The sequence below is a fragment of the Heteronotia binoei genome, chromosome 5 (assembly GCF_032191835.1).
Source record: "Heteronotia binoei isolate CCM8104 ecotype False Entrance Well chromosome 5, APGP_CSIRO_Hbin_v1, whole genome shotgun sequence".
Lineage (NCBI taxonomy): Eukaryota > Metazoa > Chordata > Lepidosauria > Squamata > Gekkonidae > Heteronotia > Heteronotia binoei.
This window is the reverse complement of record NC_083227.1, coordinates 6,287,530-6,307,895: the sequence shown is the minus strand read 5'-3', so window position 1 is coordinate 6,307,895 and position 20,366 is coordinate 6,287,530. Positions and strand designations below refer to the sequence as shown.

The following is a 20,366-nucleotide window of genomic DNA, read 5'->3' as shown; positions in this document are numbered from 1 at the left end:
ACACTCAGTGTGGCAAGGGATTCAGTAGTAGTGGCAATCTTCAGTATCGTCAAAGAACCCCACAGGAGAGAAACCTTCTGAATCCTCAGAGTGTGGGAAATGGTGGAGTTGTAGTAGCACTTTTCAAAATCATCTAAGAACCCTCACAAGGAGAAACCATATAACCATTTAACTCACGAAAACAGCACTTAATTCACTGCAAAAAGACCACCGCAGACACATAAAGCATCAAAACAACACAATCTCTTGTAAAAAGCTTGAATCTACACGGAAATCTTACTCTAACCAGAAAGAGATGTTATAAATGCTCAGATTATAGAAGGAGCCTTGAACATATGAAGCTGCTTTATACTGAATCGGACCCTCGGTCCCTCAAAGTCAGTATTGTCTACTCAGACTGGCAGCGGCTCTCCAGGGTCTCAAGCTGAGGTTTTTCACACCTACTTGCCTGGAGCCTTTTGAGTTGGAGATGCCGGGGATTGAACCTGGAACTTTCTGCTTACCAAGCAGATGCTCTACCCCTGAGCCTCCGTCCCTCCCCTAAAGTCAGTATTGTCTACTCAGACTGGCAGTGGCTCTCCAGGGTCTCAAGCTGAGGTTTTTCACACCTATTTGCCTGGACCTTTTTTTAGTGGAGATGCCGGGGATTGAACCTGGGACCTTCCGCTTACCAAGCAGATGCTCTACCACTGAGCCACTGCCCCATTCATGGCTCTCCAGGGTCTCAAGCTGAGGTTTTTCACGCCTACTTGCCTGGACCCTTTTTAGTTGGAGATGCCGGGGATTGAACCTGGGACCTTCTGCTTACCAAGCAGATGCTCTGCCACTGAGCCACAACCCCATTCATGGCTCTCCAGGGTCTCAAGCTGAGGTTTTTCACGCCTGTTTGCCTGGACCTTTTTTTAGTGGAGATGCCGGGGATTGAACCTGGGACCTTCTGCTTCCCAAGAAGATGCTCTGCCACTGAGCCACCATCCCCCCCCCCCCTTAGCCATGTTTGAAGGCCTTAGATCAGGAGTGTCAAACTCAATTGTTATGAGGACCGAATCTGACATAAATGAGACCTTGCTGGGCCGGGCCATGTCAGGTTGGGCTTGGCTATTTGTGTACCTGTTTATGATTAGATAGTAGAGATGCAAACTTTATAAAGGACACAGACAAACACAAAGATTCTTTTAAAAAATCTTAAAACATCAGCACTCATTGGTCTTAAAGGTGCTTTCATTGTTTTTCTCCCATGGGATCAAGGGAACTGGGCAAAGGAAGCTCTGGTTCTTTCCTTCCTGCCCCAGGGGACCAGGAGGGGGAGGAGCCTCAGCCAATAGAAGGAAGAGCGGCTTGGCTCAGTAGCTCTGCTGTGCGATTGGGAGAGCCTGAGAAAGCGAGCTATTTTCCCCCTTCCTCCCCAAGGAAGGAGCCTCAGCCAATGGAGAAAATAGAGGTTTTGCCCTGTAGCTCCTATGTGACTGAGCAAGACTGGCAAAGCAAGCTGTGATGCAGAAGGAAGCAAGAGAGAGGGAGAAGGAAGCAGATGACAGCCAGTTGCTCGGGGGCCTGATAGGAGCCCTCCGGGGGCTTGATTCGGCCCCTGGGCCACATGTTTGCCACCCTGCAAAGATGGTGATAATATTAAGTTGTGCTGCATGGTATTCTTTTTTGTTTACTGCTGCTGCTAATTAGAGCTCGATTTCATAAGTGGGGACCAAGTGAGTATTTTCTTCTCTGCATTTTGACATCTGCCTTAAAAAAAAGTTGATGGAATCTACTTTTTTCTTGGTATGCGGCTGGCTCCCTAAGTGTTTTCCCCTTCTGGGGGTCAGTTTTGGTTAGTGGCTCGGTTTGGAATGGGCGTGCTCTTGGTGCCATTTTGCAACCCACATTCCCCTCTGTATAATTAAAACATGTTTTGATGCATTTGATGTCTCAGTACTTAATTATTGAAGTGCCTCGTGCAGGCTTTCTTTCAAGTACAATAGATGGTATAATACTGTAACTTCATTGAATAAGCAGAGATTTTCTCTTTAAGCTCATAGCATGATTAGAGAAAATATCAGAGGCCTTGGCTAAAGAAGCCTGTGGTTTATAAGGAACAATATTTGATTTCATATGTAGCGATAAGCAGGGCTGTTTTTTTGAGCAGTAACGCACAGGGATGCAGTTCCAGCTGGCTTTGCAGTAGGGGGTGTGGCCTGATATGCAAATGATAGGCTTACCAATCCCCAGGTCCCAGCAGGGGTTCTTCCGCTTTCCCAGGCTCCTTCCCGCCCCCAGTCACCTAGCCAGAGGGTGGAAGCCCCGCCCCCAAAGGACCATTTGCCTTTCCACCTCCAGAGGCTTCAGTCTCCGATTGAAAGGCTTCCTCTTGGGATGGTGTGTCTGTGCTGCTGTGAAAAAGTTGGCAGCAACTCGTGAGTAGAGAGGCCAATCCCTCGCTTCAGAGTGGCCAGAAATGGGGGGGGGGGAGGGAAACGTCTGCTGAGCCCTTCATTATACCTTATGTGGAGATCGATTCTCATAGGGTATAATGGGGAATTGATCTGGATGTTTCAGGGGGTCTGGGGAAGCTGGTTTTTGAGCTAGAGGCACCAAATTTTCAGTATGGTATCTAGTACTTCTCCCCAAAGTACTCCCCAAGTTTCAAAACAATTGGAAAAGGGGGTCCAATTCTATGAGCCCCAAAGGAAGGTGCCCCTATCTTTCATTATTTCCTATGGAAGGAAGACATTTAAAAAGGTGTGCGGTCCCTTTAAATGTGATGGTCAGAACTCCCTTGGAGTTCAATTATGCTTGTCACACCCTTGTTCCTGGCTCCGCCCTCAATGTCTCCTGGCTCCACCCCCAAAGTCTCATGGCTCCGCCTCCAAAGTCCCCAGATATTTCTTGAATTGGATTTGGCATCCCTAGCAAAAGAGTTCCTGCTGGGATTTTTCTACAAAAAAAAGGCCTGGTGATAAGTAATAATAAATATAAAATAAGCGGTTCTTGAGAGGTTTTTTTATAGGGTTTTTTTTCTTGGGGGGGGGAGGGGGTTGTACTTAGATTTTTGCCTGAGACCCTGAAGACCCTGCTCTGCACCGTGCTAAACTGCTCACTCGACAAAAAAATCCCCCCCCAACAAAAAATTTCTGCCTACAGGCCTGTAAGACAGAGAAGCCGAGCTGCTCATAAGACCGTCAGGAGAGCCCTGGTGGGTCCAGCGTCTCGTTGAACACCCCGCACAACAGTCTGGTGTAGTGGTTAAGTGTGCGGACTCTTATCTGGGAGAACCGGGTTTGATTCCCCACTCCTCCACTTGCACCTGCTGGAATGGCCTTGGGTCAACCATAGCTCTGGCAGAGGTTGTCCTTGAAAGGGCAGCTGCTGTGAGAGCCCTCTCCAGCCCCACCCACCTCACAGGGTGTCTGTTGTGGGGGAGGAAGGCAAAGCAGATTGTAGGCCGCTCTGAGCCTCTGTCCTTGAAGGGGCAGCTTCTGGGAGAGCACTCTTAGCCCCACCCACCTCACAGGGTGTCTGTTGTGGGGGAGGAAGGGAAAGGAGATTGTAGGCCGCTCTGAGACTCTGTCCTTGAAAGGGCAGCTGCTGTGAGAGCCCTCTCAGCCCCACCCAACTCACAGGGTGTCTGTTGTGGGGGCAGAAGGGAAAGGAGATTGTAGGCCACTCTGAGCTTCTGTCCTTGAAAGGGCAGCTGCTGTGAGAGCCCTCTCCTGCCCCACCCACCTCACAGGGTGTCTGTTGTGGGGGAGGAAGGGAAAGGAGATTGTAGGCCGCTCTGAGCCTCTGTCCTTGAAAGGGCAGCTGCTGTGAGAGCCCTCTCAGCACCACCCACCTCACAGGGTGTCTGTTGTGGGGGAGGAAAGGAAAGGAGATTGTAGGCTGCTCTGAGCCTCTGTCCTTGAAAGGGCAGCTGCTGTGAGAGCCCTCTCAGCACCACCCACCTCACAGGGTGTCTGTTGTGGGGGAGGAAGGGAAAGGAGATTGTAGGCCGCTCTGAGCCTCTGTCCTTGAAAGCAATGCAAAAGAACAGTGGCAGCACAATATGTAAAATACAAAAATACAAAATATTGTGCAAAAACAAACACTCCTAACTAGTGTATACACAATTCTATTGACATGAAATGAACAGCCTACAACTTTGGGCATGCGTTCATGCAGTATAAATAGAAAACAAACGAAAGTCTCAAAACAATATTCCAGGGAGGGACCCCACACAGTCTCTGAGTTTTCCAAACTGAGTACTAAGACTCAATGGCCGGTGGAGAGTTCGCCATACAGGGCAATCTTGGGAAGGCGGTGGTTTTCCATCCTAGAAATATGCCCTGCCCAGCGCAGCTGCGTCTTCAACAGCAGTGCCTCGATGCTGGTAACCTCTGCCCGCTCGAAGCCAAGCCGAGAGAGAGAGAGAGAGAGAGAGACTAAGACTCAATAATAAAGTTCCACAGGAGTCCCTCAGTTGCTTGTTGACTTCTGAAGGAAAAATTCTAGGCTTCACGCAAACCCCGGCTTTGATTGCAGGAGCAGCGGAACGCTGTAAGCTGCAATCAAAGCCGTAAGCTGCTCTGATTGTCTGATTCAGAGAGATGGGTGGGGTATAAATCTGCAGTCGTCTTCTTCATCAGATAACTTGGTCACGTTGGTGGGGAGTCCTGTTGTACTATCTCCTTCCATGTCTTCCACAGAGTTCCCCCCCCCCCCTTTACCACCACCGAACAGGAGATGTTGACACTCTGGCTTCTTTCCAAGATGGCCGAAATTGATCCAATATTCAATGTCATAGGGCTTTCATAGGGACACTTCCAGGTTTTTAAAAAGTTTTATTGATTTAAACTACAATAAAGAAGCATTGCAGATGATACATAAGAAGAGGGGGGAAAGAAAGAAAAGGGAACTTTAGAGAGTGAGGGAAAAAGAAACAGAAGGCAGTACAAATATATCAGTTATAATTCCACCTCCCAAGATATTACTCAGATCTTCCTACCTACAAGTATAAAAATCTCCTTAAGTATTACTTCCTTTCTTCTCTCACCAACGTAAAGGGAAAAAATGTAATTCTTATAATAAACTAGTAAAGCAATATTAGACCAAACAATTCTTCTTAAACACAAATTAAGTATAACCAGTTCATTAAAAAAAAATTTCTTATAAGACTGTCTCAATGTCACATTTCCTGATTTAACTTAAACCTATAATAGGCACAGATTAGTTTATTGATTTAGCAAAAACCTGATTAAATGGAAGACGTCAAAAATTATTTCTTTGTTCATAGCAAATTACATAAGATACATCAAATACAACTGTCTATCTCCATCTAAACCATTTCTCCTGCTAACATATTAATAGCATATCTACGATATTACCAAAACTATCAAATTCTGCAGCCTTTATACTGTCTGGCTTTTCACCCTTGGTCCTATTCTCACATCATTAGAAGCAGTCTCCTTAAATATGCAAACTGTCAGTAGATCTACTATCTAGAATATTATGCTAATAAGCCTCATTAACATCAATTCTTCAAGATCTCTCTTAAACTTTTAAATTTTAACATCTGTTCATTAATATTAGTTACATGTTTGCTTATTCAGCAAAAAGAGAGAAAGGAGAAAAAAGAAAGGGAAACCCAAAATTCCAGTCCTTCTTTCCCAAAAACTTAAAAAAAAACCTTTTAAGTTCCTTTGTTTTCTACACCCTGAGTTGTATCCAAGGTAGCCCCTTTGTCCACAGCGTGTCTTTTAAGTAACACCTTCCACTTCTTAGTCAGAGTTCTTTATTCAGCCATTCACCAAAGCCGAAGAGAAAAACCAAAGACCTTTTAACGGATAGTTTTCCAAATCCAGATGTGTTGCTTGAAGCGCAGCTTTATTCTTCTCAGCATGTCCTGCCCCCTCAACCACAGGAAGAAGAAGATATTGGATTTATATCCCGCCCTCCACTCCGAAGAGTCTCAGAGCGGCTCACCATCTCCTCTACCTTCCTCCCCCACAACAGACACCCTGTGAGGTGGGTGGGGCTAGAGAGGGCTCTCACAGCAGCTGCCCTTTCAAGGACAACCTCTGCCAGAGCTATGGGTGACCCAAGGCCATTCCAGCAGCTGCAAGCGAAGGAATGGGGAATCAAACCCGGTTCTCCCAGATAAGAGTCCGCACACTTAACCACTACACCGAACTGGCTCTCTTCTGGTGGGGTTGAGAGAGATCTCCCAGAAGTTGCCCTTTAAAGGACAGTTCTGCCAGAGCTCTGGCTGACCCAAGGCCATTCCAGCAGCTGCAAGTGGAGGAGTGGGGAATCAAACCCGGCTCTCCCAGATAAGAGTCCACACACTTAACCACTACACCAAACTGGCTCTCCAATTTGTCGCCATTTTCCCTTCTCCGCTTGAGAGGAATAGGGACACTTCCAAAAGTCTTCACCCGGTTTCCATCCCGCAAGCTGTACGTTTTGACTCCCATTTTAGAAACATTTTTAAAGTAGGGGCGGAGACTTAACAGCACCAGTTCCAGCAATTGAACTGTTTATTATATGAAGTATCATGTACAGTAAATGCACACACACACAAACTAATTGAACACCATGAGACTAAATTATATGAGCACAGGAAAATCAAATATGTTAAAAACGCATCTCATCTCCCCACGCACTGAACTTGCCTTTATGATGTTTTGAAGAGAAAAGCAAATTTGACTTACTGGATCCAAGGTTGTTTTTCAGATAAAAAAACCCCCATCCCAGTTATTTTCTTCATGCGGATAGTCCCGTCTCATCTGTTTGGTGTAGGAGTTAAGTGTGCAGACTCTTATCTGGGAGAACCAGTCTGATTCCCCACATGCAGTTGCTGGAGTGACGTTGGGTCAGTCATAACTCTGTCAGAGCTGTTCTCTCAAGAGCAGTTTCTGTCTGAGCTCGCTCAGCCCCACTGACCTTGTGGGAAGGGGAAGGGAAAGGAGATTGTAAACCACTCTGAGACATTAAAAGCAAATGGAAAAAAAGGGAGGGGCATATAAAATGCATGATGTGGTTGGAGGAGAAGCAAATATTGCAGAAAAGGCTTGGAAATAGGAGAGAAAAGATCAAAAGGCATAGTTGGCGGGGGGGGGTATAAAAGTTGAGAGAAACACAAAAAACACCCAATGGGTTGCCCTCCCACCACTCTCTTGCTGAGGCTCTATCACTCTCTCTCTCACACACACACACACACATACTCGGAAATGCTGGGTCTGCAGACGGAGCCCCAGGGACGGATGCCTTTTGCCCACCCAAAGCAGAAGGAAGAAGAAGATATTGGATTTATATCCCGCCCTCCACTCCGAAGAGTCTCAGAGCGGATCACAATCTCCTCTACCTTCCTCCCACACAACAGACACCCTGTGAGGTGGGTGGGGCTGGAGAGGGCTCTCACAGCAGCTGCCCTTTCAAGAACAACCTCTGCCAGAGCTATGGCTGACCCAAGGCCATGCTAGCAGGTGCAAGTGGAGGAATGGGGAATCAAACCCGGTTCTCCCAGATAAGAGTCCACACACTTAACCACTACACCAAACTGGCTCTCCAGTTTGGGAAAGGAGTCTCCTCAACACACAGCAGGCACGTCTCTCCTGCTTCAGGAGCGGCTGCGGAGTCCGCAGAGGGGGAAGGAGGGTAGATACGGGGAAGCCGTTCTTGCTGCCTTCTCCCCACACCTGCGCACGCACAGCCGGCTAGTCACCCCCCTCTCCCCTACCTTAACCCACCCCCCTCACCCACCCACCCAACATAACTCTCTCTCTCTCGATCTCTCTGAAGAAAGAGAGTAACCGTTTTCGCACACAGCTCACCTCGCAGTCACAATCCTGTTCCCTCTGCAGCGTCTGGTCGGATTTCCCACCATCTGCGCCGAAGTTACAGGAAGTGCCGCAGCTTTTGCGTAGCAAACGTAAACCGCTAAAACCCAGTTTACATTTGCTACGCAGAAGCCGCGGCACTTCCTGTAACTCCAGCGCAGATGGTGGGAAATCCGACAGACGCTGTGGAGGGAACAGGATTGTGACTGCGAGGTAAGCTGTGTGCGATAAAGGTTAGAGAGAAACCAAAAACCTCCGCTTTCAAACCAGAAGAGGGACGGGGCGGGGGGTGGGTGGTGGAAGCCAAGAGCCACAGGAGAGGGATAGAAGAGACACACGTGGCTCCAGAGTTTAGTTGCTTGCTCGCTCTCTGTTGGAAGAAAACAAGGTGATCCCTTCCCCGGCTACAGCGGTGTATGCGCACACGGCAGCTCGCCGGGTGGCGCCCCCTCTCGCCAGAGACGGGTTGCTGCAGTGCGGGTGAGTCCGAAAGAGCAGCGGTGTGGGGGGAGGAACGCTGGCACCCGGCAGGAACATTGGCACCCTGCGAGGGAGGAGGTGGAGGGACCGGTCCAACGGGGAGGGGGGGGGGAGGCGGCTGGTCACGAGGCAGCCGCAGTGCTGCCTCCCCCATTGCCACACTCCCCGTTGACTCTTCCGCCAGCTGGGGCAGGAGCACCACTTCCTTCACTCTCTCTCTCACTTGCCTGCCTGCTACCACCTCCTCCCTAAAGAATGTACCGATAAGGAGAGAAGTCACTGCAGGAATAACAATATATATATATATATATATAGGCAACACCATCGTTCTAGTGACAAATTACTATGTAATAAAGTCCATCTGCAAAATGCAAAAACCATGCATGAAAAATATTCAAAAAGGAGTCACGATGTGCGGGCTGCCGGCTTTAAAAGTCCTGCTTCGATTGTCGCTCTTCCAGCAAAGGGTGCTCCGTTCAATCTCAACAAAGACTTCCCCGTTCAATGACGCTTGCTGATGCGCTTCCGGATGCGTTCCTCACTGCTAAGTGTTTTTTTTATAATGATGAGTCAACATGAGCCAACGGTGTGATGCGGTGGCTAAAAAGGCAAATGCAATTTTGGGCTGTATCCACAGAAGTCTAGTGTCCAGATCACGTGATGTGAAGGTATCGCTTTACTCTGCTCTGGGAAGACCTCACCTGGAGTGTTGTGTTCAGTTTTGGGCCCCACATTTTAAGAAGGATATAGACAAGCTGGAACGGGTCCAGAGGAGGGCGATGAAGATGGTGAGGGGTCTGGAGACCAAGTCCTATGAGGAAAGGTTGAAAGAGCTGGGGATGTTTCGCCTGGAGAGGAGGCGGCTGAGAGGTGATACGATCACCATCTTCACGTCCCTGAAGGATGGGGTGGAATTGTTTTCTGTGGCCCCGGAAGGTAGGACCAGAACCGATGGGTTGAAATTAAATCAAGAGTTTCCAGCTGAACATTAGGAAGAACTTCCTGACCGTTAGAACGATTCCTCAGTGGAACAGGCTTCCTCGGGAGGTGGTGGATTCTCCTTCCTTGGAGGTTTTTAAACAGAGGCTAGGTGGCCATCTGACAGCAATGAAGATCCTGTGAATTTGGGGGGAGGTGCTTGTGAGTTTCCTGGATTGCGCAGGGGGTTGGACTAGATGACCCTAGAGGTCTCTTCCAACTCTATGATTCTAACATAAGAAGCAGGGCTTATTTTAGGGCTGGCAAGTTCCCAGGCCGGAGGGGGATTCCCCCACCTGGGGGGTTCCCAACCCACCGGCCCAATGTGGGCCAGCAGGGGGATCCTCCCCCAACGTTGCTGGTGTGATGACGTCACCGCAGCGTCAGGCGCCAGTCGCTCTAGGAGCTTCCAGGGAAACTCTATGCTTTCCCCAGACGCTCTAGCAACTTGGGAGGGGAAACTCTATGGTACCTATTGTTTTCCCTCTCGAATTGCTAAAGCGCCCGGGGAAAACCACAGAGTTTTCCCTGAAGCTCTTAAGAGCGGCTGGCTCGCGACGTCGCTGGCACGATGGCGTCACTTGCGAGCGACGCCATCACGCTGCATGCGCCCACCAGAGGCTGTGAGGAACTTGGCAACCCTGGCTTATTTTGAAGCAGGAACTCCTTTGCATATTAGGCCACACACCCCTGATGTAGCCTGTGACCTTTCCTTAGTTTGCTGTCACCACTCACGAAATTTGCCACTGTCGTCTTAGAGGGACAGTGAGACCCCTCTGCCTGAATCTCCTTGTTTGGAGGTGAAATCTCCAATCTCTGGGGTGGCCCTGGAGAGTTGGCAACCCCAAAAAAGGCTGCTCCTTTCCCCTTCCCAGGGTTCCCTTTCCTTTCTTGGTAACGTGCAGAGCGGGAGAGACAAAATGGTCAGAGCACAACTCCAGTAGTTAATTAAAAAAAATATATAAGCCATGTTGGATCAGGCCAATGGCCAATCCAGTCCAACACTCTGTGTCACACAGTGGCCAATATATGTGTGTGTACACACACACACACTGTGGCTAATAGCCACTGATGGACCACTGCTCCGTATTTTTATTTAATTCCCTCTTAAAGCTGGCTATGCTTGTAGCCGCCGCCACCTCCTGTGGCAGTGAGTTCCGCGTGTTAATCACCATAAGACTCATATTGAGTTTTCTGGTGAAAGGCACTCAGAGGTGTTTTGGCCTTTGAAGGAGGTTTCATTGGGCCCAGGCGCTCCTAGCATTGCCAGTGACGGGGTGACAAATTCCTGGAGATCTGAGAGTTCAGCCTTGGAGAGAGCAGGGCCTGGGGAGCAGGCCGATAGTTCCGGGGGGGGGGGCAGAGGGCAGAAGAGAGCAGCAGAGAGAGAAAGAAAACTGCAAGAAAAAGCAGCAGAGATAAAAAATACAGCAACTGCAAAACACACTGTAAAATAACCCCCTACCCCACTCCCTCACTCCATTTTTTTTTATTTATTAAGGTGTCAAGCACACGAGGGAACTCCCCTTTGTCTCGCCTTCCTTCTCCCCACAGCAGACATCCACCTCGTGAGGCAGACGGGCTCACCCGGTTCTTCAGATTAGAGTCCGCCGTTCTTAACCATTACACCCACCCTACTTAAAAATGCCGTTCTTTGTGTCACTAGTCACAGAGCTTTTTGGAACCTCCAGCACCTGAGCATTTGCAGAAGACTCTTATCAGAACCAGCTATCCCTATACAAGTACATCCTCCTATGGATTCTCTGAAGAACATGAAAGTCGGATCTGTGCCACGCAGGGATTAGTTTTTTAACAGGAGCTCATTTGCATATTAACGGCCCCGTTGGCGCAGAGTGGTAAAGCAGCAGTACTGCAGCACTGTGATCTGAACTCTCTGCTCACGACCTGAGTTCGATCCCGGCGGAAGCTGGGTTCAGGTAACTGGCCCAAGGTTGACTCAGCCTTCCATCATTCCGAGGTGGGTAAAATGAGTACCCAGCTTGCTGGGGGGGAAGTGCAGAGGACTGGGGAAGGCAATGGCAAACCACCCCGTAAAAAGTCTGCCGTGAAAACGTTGTGAAAGTAACATCACCCCAGAGTTGGAAACGACTGGGGCTTGCACAGGGGACCTTTCCTTTCCTTAGAAATGAATAGCACAGCAGAGAATACACAGCGATCATGTGTGTGTTTAAAAGAATATGATTGCTTTACTTAAAACTACAGGGAAGGGTAAACTGGGAGAAAATAACAGACACTAACTTCCTACATCTTTACAGCTTGAGAACAAAGCTAGGAATGGCCTTTCTTCTCCAAACTTAGACAAAGGGAGGAAGAGATGCCATAAAATGCAGAATAGGCAATACCCAATCACAACACTTAATTACTGGTCATTTAACTATAGCCCCGTGGCACAGAGTGGTAAAGCTGCAGTACTGCAGTTGGAGCCCTCTGCTCACGACCTGAGTTCGATTCCAGCAGAAGCTGGTTCAGGTAGCTGGCCCAAGGTTGACTCGGCCTTCCATCCTTCCGAGGTCGGTCAGAGGAGTACCCAGCTTGCTGGGGGGGGGGGGAGGAATGTAAAAGACTGAGGAAGGCAGTGGCAAACCACCCTGTAAAAAGTCTGCCATGAAAACGTTGTGAAAGCAACGTCACCCCAGAGTCGGAAACGACTGGTGCTTGCACAGGGGACCTTTCCTTTCCTTTCCTTTCCTTTCCTTTCCTTTCCTTTCCTTTCCTTTCCTTTCCTTTCCTTTCCTTTCCTTTCCTTTCCTTTCCTTTCCTTTCCTTTCCATATTAGGCCACACACTCTGATGCAGCCAATCCTCCAAGAGCTTACAGGGCTCTTAGTACAGGGTCTTCTGTGAGCTGCAGGAGGATTGACTACATCAGGGGGGCGTGGCGTAATATGCAAAGGAGTTCCTACTACAAAAAAAGCCCTGTTGCCAAACATTGAGCATTGATGAAGTTCCTCCCCTGGGTGGATTCCTCAAGGATAAGAAGATGTCACTTGATCCTTTGACTCATCCCAATACTTGCTTTCTTCCCTGTGGGGGGTCTATTTGAGGTTTCAAACAAGGCTAAAGCTCCTTCCACAGTCCTACCATCTATAACATTTCTTCCCTATTAGGGTAAGGTTTCTGTGCAGATTCCAGCTCTTTACAACACTTTGCATTGTTTCAGTGCTCTGTATAGTCTGCGTCTTTTAGGAGAAAAACTTTCCCCATGGGCTAAGTAGCGAAATGGATTCGGAGATGTCTTTGAAAACTTCTGTTCCAAGTGAATCTCCTTCCACACTCTGAGCATTCAAAAGGTTTCTCCCCTGTGTGGATTCTTTGGTGCTGCTGAAGACTGTCACTTGCACTGAATCTCTTACCGCATTCTGAGCATTCAAAAGGTTTCTCCCCTGTGTGGGTCCTTTGATGCCGTTGAAAACTGTCACTCTCGCTGAATTTCTTTCCACACTCTGGACATTCAAAAGGTTTCTCCCCTGTATGGGTTCTTAGATGCCGCTGAAGACTGCCATTCAACCTGAATCTCTTTCCACACTCAGAGCATTCAAAAGGTTTCTCCCCAGTATGGGTTCTTAGATGCTGTTGAAGATGGCCAATCTGACTGAATCTCTTTCCACACATTGAGCATTCAAAAGGTTTCTCTCCTGTGTGTGTTCTTAGATGCTGTTGAAGTTGGTCTCTCAAGGTGAATCTCTTTCCACATTCTGAACATTCAAAAGGTTTCTCCCCTGTGTGAATTCTCTGGTGCCGTTTAAGCTCACCACTCCAACTGAGTTTCTTCCCACACACTGAGCATTCAAAAGGTTTCTCCCCTGTGTGGATTCTTTGATGCTGGTGAAGAACACGGCTCTGACTGAATCTCTTTCCACACTCTGAGCATTCAAAAGGTTTCTCCCCTGTGTGGGTTCTTAGGTGCTGGTGAAGAGCACTGCTCTGACTGAATCTCTTTCCACACTCCAAGCATTCAAAAGGTTTCTCCCCCGTGTGAGTTCTTTGATGAAGTATGAGATTGCCACTCCGACTGAATTTCTTTCCACACTTAGTGCATTCAAAAGGTTTCTCCCCTGTGTGGATCCTCATGTGACGTATAAGAGGGCTACTTCCACTGAATTTCTTTCCACATTCTGAGCATTCAAAAGATTTGTACTCTTTGTGGGCTCTTAGATATTCTTGAAGAATACCACTCTGACTCAACCTCTTTCCACCCTCTGTGCAGTCAGAAGATTTCTCCCCTGTGTGGATTCTTTGGTGCACGAGAAGCTGCGATCTGTAAATGAAGTCCTTTCCACACCTAAAAGATTTATGGGCCTTCATTATGCTGGGCTCTGGGAAATGTATATTACCCTTTTTTCCATCAGAGAATGTCATTGCACCCTCTGAGGAGATAAATGATTTCTCTTCTGAATGAACACAGTCCGATTTCTCTAAGATCCCACTGCCACAGTGTGAACTATTATAACATTTCTCTCTTGAGTGTGTTCTTAGATGTCTAATTTGTTCTGCTCTACAAAGACAGTTCTTTCCACATTCCAGGCATTGATGGATCTTCTTTTCACTGTGCATTTGAAAATGGGTATTATATTGAGTTTGATCTGAGAAGTTCATTGCACACTCCAAACACTTGTATGTTCCCTCAGCTTCGTGGAGATTTACTTCACGGAAATCCCCTCCTTGATAAGGAATGGTTTGATCCGTCTTCTCAGTCGTGTGGCTTCCTTTTTGCCTCTGACCGCTGCCTTGATTCCCGAAGTCTCCGCTCAAGTCTTCATTCTCGGCTACATCTGTCAATAGATGGCAAAGTTCCTCATCTTCCTCGTTCCTCTGATCGTTCCCTGGCAGAATAAAGAGAGAGATCCTGTTAGAAGGAGTTCTGGTCTGCTGTTGGATTTACATCTGCTCTCTAACCAGGGGTGTCAAACACATTTGTTATGAGGGCTGGATCTGACATAAATGATACCTTGCCAGGCCAGGCTATCCGAGCCAAAAAATAATTAGGGTTTGTAGAATCTTTCGGGATCAAGTGCTGTGTTCTACCGGAGAAAGTTTTCCTTCCAGACGTTTCGTTCTCAGCTGCGGAGAACGAAACGTCTGGAAGGAAAACTTTCTCCAGTAGAACACGGCACTTGATCCCGAAAGATTCTACAAACCCTAATGATGTTACCAGCCGTGAAAACCTGAAATCTTTGACAAAAAATAATTCTTTCCCCATATTCCGTGAACTGTAATTCTTAAGTTATTTACAAATTCTTATAGACTTGGCAGTCCAACTTTGTAAGAAAGCCTACATGGTTAACAATACAAGAAGCTGTGAAATGTAAAGAGGTTTCTTTTAAAAAGTAGACGGCCAGACAAAAGGGGACACAGGCTCTGGCAAAAGAAACGTTAAGTCTGTGCAAAAAGAGATTCTGAGGAGCTTGTTGCTAAAAGCATCAAGTAGCAGCAGTTCTGCAGTACTGTGGTCTGCACTCTCTGCTCACGACCTGAGTTCGATTCCAGCGGAAGCTGGTTTCAGGTAGCCAGCCCAAGGTCGACTCAGCCTTCCATCCTTCCGAGGTTGGTAAAATGAGTACCCAGCTTGCTGGGGGGGGGGGGGGGAATGTAAAAAGACTGGGGAAGGCAATGGCAAAACCACTCCGTAAAAAGTCTGCTGTGAAAACGTTATGAAAGCAATTTCACCCCAGAGTCGGAAACGACTGGTGCTTGCACAGCGGACCTTGCCTTTCCTTTCCTTCTCTCTGAATCAGAGCAGCTTACAATCTTCTGTGTCTTCTCCCCCACAACAAACACCCTGTGAGGTAGGTAAGGCTGAGAGGGCTCTCACAGCGGCTGCCCTTTCAAGGACAACTTCTACAAGAGCTATTACTGATCCAAGGCCATTCCAGCAGCTGTAAGTGGAGGAGTGGGGAATCAAACCCGGTTCTCCCAGATAAGAGAGCTCTGGCTGACCCAAGGCCATTCCAGCAGCAGTAAGTGGAAGAGTGGGGAATCAAACCCGGTTCTCCCAGATAAGAGAGCTATGGCTGACCCAAGGCCATTCCAGCAGCTGTAAGTGGAGGAGTGGGGAATCACACCCGGTTCTCCCAGATAAGAGAGCTCTGGCTGACCCAAGGCCATTCCAGCAGCTGTAAGTGGAGAAGTGGGGAATCGGACCCGGTTCTCCCAGATAAGAGAGCTTTGGCTGACCCAAGGCCATTCCAGCAGCTGTAAGTGGAGGAGTGGGGAATCAAACCCGGTTCTCCCAGATAAGAGAGCTCTGGCTGACCCAAGGCCATTCCAGCAGCTGCAAGTGGAGGAGTGGGGAATCAAACCCAGTTGTCCCAGATAAGAGTCTGCACACTTAACCACTACACCAAACTGGCTATCAAGACAAACAATACACATATCTTTAAATCTATCTGGAGCATGGAATTAGACAGAGAGGCATTTGGACCTCTGGATGACCAAGGGGAGGGACGGTGGCTCAGTGGTAGAGCATCTGCTTGGGAAGCAGAAGGTCCCAGGCTCAATCCCTGGCATCTCCAAAAAAGGGTCCAGGCAAATAGGTGTGAAAAGCCTCAGCTTGAGACCCTGGAGAGCAGGGGAGGGACAGTGGCTCAGTGATAGAGCATCTGCTTGGGAAGCAGAAGGTCCCAGGTTCAATCCCTGGCATCTCCAAAAAAGGGTCCAGGCAAATAGGTGTGAAAAACCTCAGCTTGAGACCCTGGAGAGCCGCTGCCAGTCTGAGAAGACAATACTGACTTTGATAGACCAAGGGTCTGATTCAGTATAAGGCAGCTTCATATGTTCATAAGGAATAAGGAGATTGCAAAAGGAAGACAGGAAGGTGGCAGAGAAGCTGAGTGAATTTTTTGCTGCTGAAATTGATTGCGGAAAGGGTGGGGCCACAGCCAGCGTTTCCAGGAAGGGAGTCTGAAGAACTGAGTCCAGTGGAGGTGATGTGAGATGAAGGTCTGAACTACTGGAGGGAATTAAAAAGAAATAAGTCTCCAGGTCCTCATCACATACACCCAAGAGTTCTTAGACCTCAGAGGTGAGACAGCTGGTCTACTAACCCGAACACGTAACTATCAAATTCAGCCACCACACCAGAAGTACAGAATTTGGAAAGTAGCAAACATGACACCAGTTTTTAAACAGGGGCCCAGAAGCAACAAGGATATTACAGGCCAGTCAACCTAACATCTGTCCCAGGTAAATTAGCAGAAACTTAACCACTACACCAAAGAGCCAGTTTGGTGTAGTGGTTAAGTGTGTGGACTCTTATCTGGGAGAACCAGGTTTGATTCCCAACTCCTCCACTTGCAGCTGCCGGAATGGCCTTGGGTCAGCCATAGCTCTGGCAGAGGTTGTCCTTAAAGGGGCAGCTGCTGTGAGAGCCCTCTCAGCCCCACCCACCTCACAGGGTGTCTGTTGTGGGGGAGGAAGGGAAAGGAGATTGTGAGCCGCTCTGAGACTCTTCGGAGTGGAGGGCGGGATATAAATCCAATATCTTCATCTACCTCACAGGGTGTCTGTTGTGGGGGAGGAAGGGAAAGGAGATTGTGAGCCGCTCTGAGACTCTTCGGAGTGGAGGGCGGGATATAAATCCAATATCATCTTCTTCTTCTTCATCCAAGATAGAATTAACAGACACAGAGAGGCACGCAGCCTGCTGAGGAAAAACGTGGATGGCTTCTTCAAAGGAAAATCCTGCCTCGTTGACGTTAACGGATGTTTTTAAGGTGCAGACTCTGGTGTATTATGATGACCCTGTAGACTTTCAAAAGGCTTCTGACAAGTTATTGCACTAAAGATTCCTGAGCAAACTTAGCAGTCAATGGGAAGATTGGACCAGTTCGCTTATGGAACCGGGGTGGGGGTAGGCATCAGAAAAATATATCGTTGCTCAATATTTTGATTCACGGGTTGCCCCAGTGGTGGCAGCTCAACCTTTGGCACCCATGAAAGATCCTTACCCAAAGAAGCCACAGCCTTGTAGGCCTCCAGCATAACTTCCCTGTGAAGATCTCTTTGGTCCGGATCCAGCAGGGCCCACTCTGCCTCCGTGAATTTCACAGCCAGCTCCTCAACGGAAAAGGGACCCTGAAAGAAAAAGAAGGTTCCCTCATCGGAGACTTCACCAGGCCGAGAACGCACCCTGGAACGGGGCAATCTGGGAGGGTACAGGACGGCTTGGCACGGGGAAAGGGAAAGGCACTGAGAACCTCTGTGGCTCAGACGTCGCAGCAGCAACCGTAAGAGCAAAAGCCCCCTTGAGAAAAAGGGAGACCTAGGCTGTCCCCTGGTAGGGTTGCCAAATCCAGTTCAAGAAATATCTGGGGACTTTGGGGGTGGAGTCAGGAGACGTTGGGGGTGGAGCCAGGAGCAAGGGTGTGACAAGCATCATTGAACTCCAAAGGGAGTTCCGGCCATCACATTTAAAGGGACCGCACACCTTTTTAAATGCCTTCCTTCCATAGGAAATAATGAAGGATAGGGGCACCTTCTTTTGGGGCTCATAGAATTGGACCCCCTGGTCCAATCTTTTTGAAACTTGGGGGGTATTTTGGGGAGAGGCTATACTGAGAATTTGGTGCCTCTACCTCAAAAAACAGCCCCTCCCCGCCAGAGCCCCAGATACCCATGGATCAATTCTCCATTATTTCCTATGGGAATAAGCCTCCATAGGGAATAATAGAGTTCCCAGCAGACATTTCCCTCCCCTCCCCCCGCTTTCTAATGACCCTGAAGCTGGGGGAGGGCCTCCAAACTAGGGGATCCCCTGCCCCTACCTGGGGATTGAACAACCCTATCCCCTGGTCATTTCACGTACCTGGAGTGGAGGTACAGCAGCTCTGTCCACACCTCTACAGAACTGATAGCACAACACCATTTCATCTCCGTCTGTGAGAGAGAGAGAGAGGAGGAAAGAAGGGTGTGAGCCTAGATTCCCTAGTTCAGGGGTGGCTAAGGGTAGCTCTCCAGATGTTTTTTTTGCCTACAACTCCCATCAGCCCCAGCCACCATGGCCAATGGCTGGGGCTGAGGGGAGTTGTAGGCAAAAAAAATCTGGAGAGCTACCATTGGCCACCCCTGTCCTAGTTGATTTCTTTGTTCAGATCCTTCACACCGGTAGGGGGTTAGGGAGGGCCTTCTACTGGCTGCCACCACTCTGGTAAAGGTCTGCTCGGGAGGGCCCAACCACCCCTCTCTTCCTTATTAGCAAATACCTTTTAACTGTGACCAAAGAGACGCCAAGACTATGGCTGCTAAACCCCCACAATGGGCCGGCGGGGGAACCTCCCCCGACGTCACCGGCGTAATGACGTCACACGGAACTGACATCATTGCACTGGGGACGTCGCATGGCGGCCACTCTAGCCGTTTCCGGGAAAACCCTACAGCAGGGGTGGCCAACGGTAGCTCTCCAAATGTTTTTTTGCCTACAACTCCCATCAGCCCCAGCCAGCATGGCTGATGGCTGGGGCTGATGGGAGTTGTAGGCAAAAAAAAAATCTGGAGAGCTACCGTTGGCCGCCCCTGCTCTATGGTTTTCCCATACGCTCTAGCCATTTGGGAGGGGAAACTCTATGGAGGCCGCGAGGCACTTAGCAACCCTAGTGAGGACCCAGGCAGCGTAACGATAACAACAGGAAGTTCACTATAAGTGCTCTAGAACAACAAGCGGTAGTCAAGCATTTAGCACACAGTGAATATAGAAAATAGTAATAAGAGCCCAACTGCATCTAACTAGATCTTCCCTTTATATAATTCCAAATGGACTCACCCCTCCAAAGAGAACCTTTCTACTTGCAGCCTTTCCAGAGAGCTTGCTCCTCTGCTTGCAACTTTTCCTTTCTATGCTTTCCTCCAAGGTCCCGCCCCTCCTAGGTGAGTTTACCCCCAAAAACTGCTTTTACCCAGGGGAACAAAATGGATATAAGCTGGGGTGGAATTCTAGCAGGAGCTCCTTGGCATATTAGGCCACACCCCCCTGATATAACCAATCCTCTAAGAGCTTAGTTTAGCTCCTGGAGGATGGGCTACATCAAGGGGTGTGTGGCCTAATATGCAAAGGAGCTCCTGCTAGAATTCCACCCCGGATCGAGGGAGATGTAGGCCCTGTAGCTACTCCTACACAGGCTTCTCCGGAGCCCGTAGGCCTCACTAGGCCTAGGATGACACCCCTTCTCACAGTAGTGAAACTTTGCCCTAAATACTCTCAGAATAAATTGTCATAAATTTTAGTAAATTATGGGATATGCAGAAGAACACCAGGCACTCATGAGTAATGAGGGGCAGCGGGCATTATATACATTCTGGCAACATGTTTCAGACTTCTGTACGACTTGGAAATCTGCCCTGTGAACTCTGGAGCTCAAATCCATGACAGCATCCCTTCACAGCTGACGAACAGTGACCCCTTTTCTAATTTGAGCCACCCTGAGTTGTTCTGATGGAAGGAAGGCGAGATACAAAGATTTTCATTCTTTTAAAGAAGAACTGAATTGCCCTCCAAACATCCGTCTACTCCTCCCGCCAGTGAGTGGCCATCGCCACATCCCTTGGCACCAAGTCCCAGAAGTCCACTCTGCATAGTGAGCAGAAATACATCCTTTTTCTCCTGTGCCAAACCTTCTACCCAAGAAGCTGACTAGCTGCACCCTTACCACTTGGGAGGGCATCTTGGGCACGCTCCTGGGCCTGAGCCCTCTGGTTTTCTTCCGACGGAGCTCTTTCTGCCTCAGAAAAATTCATCTCCCTCGTCACTGATCGTCCCGACATCTGAAACAATAGCAAAGGACACAGGTAAGAGAAGGAATGGAAGAGGCTGAGGGGACGGATTCTGCCCCACTTGCGGACTCCTCACCCCTGCACTGGAGAGCCAGTTTGGTGTAGTGGTTAAGTGTGCGGACGCCTATCTGGGAAAACCAGGTTTGATTCCCCACTCTTCCACCTGCACCTGCTGGCATGGCCTTGGGTCAGCCATAGCTCTGGCAGAGTTGTCCTTGAAAGGGCAGCTGCTGTGAGAGCCCTCTTAGCCCCACCCACCTCACAGGGTGTCTGTTGTGGGGGAGGAAGGGAAAGGAGATTGTAGGCCGCTCTGAGC

At 48.7% G+C, this 20,366-nt stretch overlaps 1 protein-coding gene across 1 annotated transcript; it reads right to left on the bottom strand.

Moving 5' to 3' along the window:
• Positions 1–12,493: 12,493 nt before the first annotated feature.
• On the bottom strand, positions 12,494–20,041 carry LOC132571602 (gastrula zinc finger protein XlCGF57.1-like). The gene is made up of 4 exons (XM_060238400.1): positions 19,927–20,041; positions 18,090–18,160; positions 17,233–17,359; positions 12,494–14,109 (listed from the first exon to the last, which is right to left on the bottom strand). Exons 1-4 carry the CDS (start codon positions 20,039–20,041, stop codon positions 12,494–12,496), a joined length of 1,929 nt encoding a protein of 642 aa, XP_060094383.1.
• Positions 20,042–20,366: the final 325 nt, after the last annotated feature.

What these genes read in the sequence shown, in the direction of transcription:
- LOC132571602 (XM_060238400.1), bottom strand. Translation starts at nt 20,041, where the DNA reads ATGTCGGGACGATCAGTGACGAGGGAGATGAATTTTTCTGAGGCAGAA. An exon ending in CCAAGATGCCCTCCCAAGTG is followed by an intron (nt 18,161 to 19,926) that starts GTAAGGGTGCAG and finishes TCTCTCTCACAG; the next exon opens with ACGGAGATGAAATGGTGTTG. An exon ending in CAAGGCTGTGGCTTCTTTGG is followed by an intron (nt 14,110 to 17,232) that starts GTAAGGATCTTT and finishes TTATTCTGCCAG; the next exon opens with GGAACGATCAGAGGAACGAG.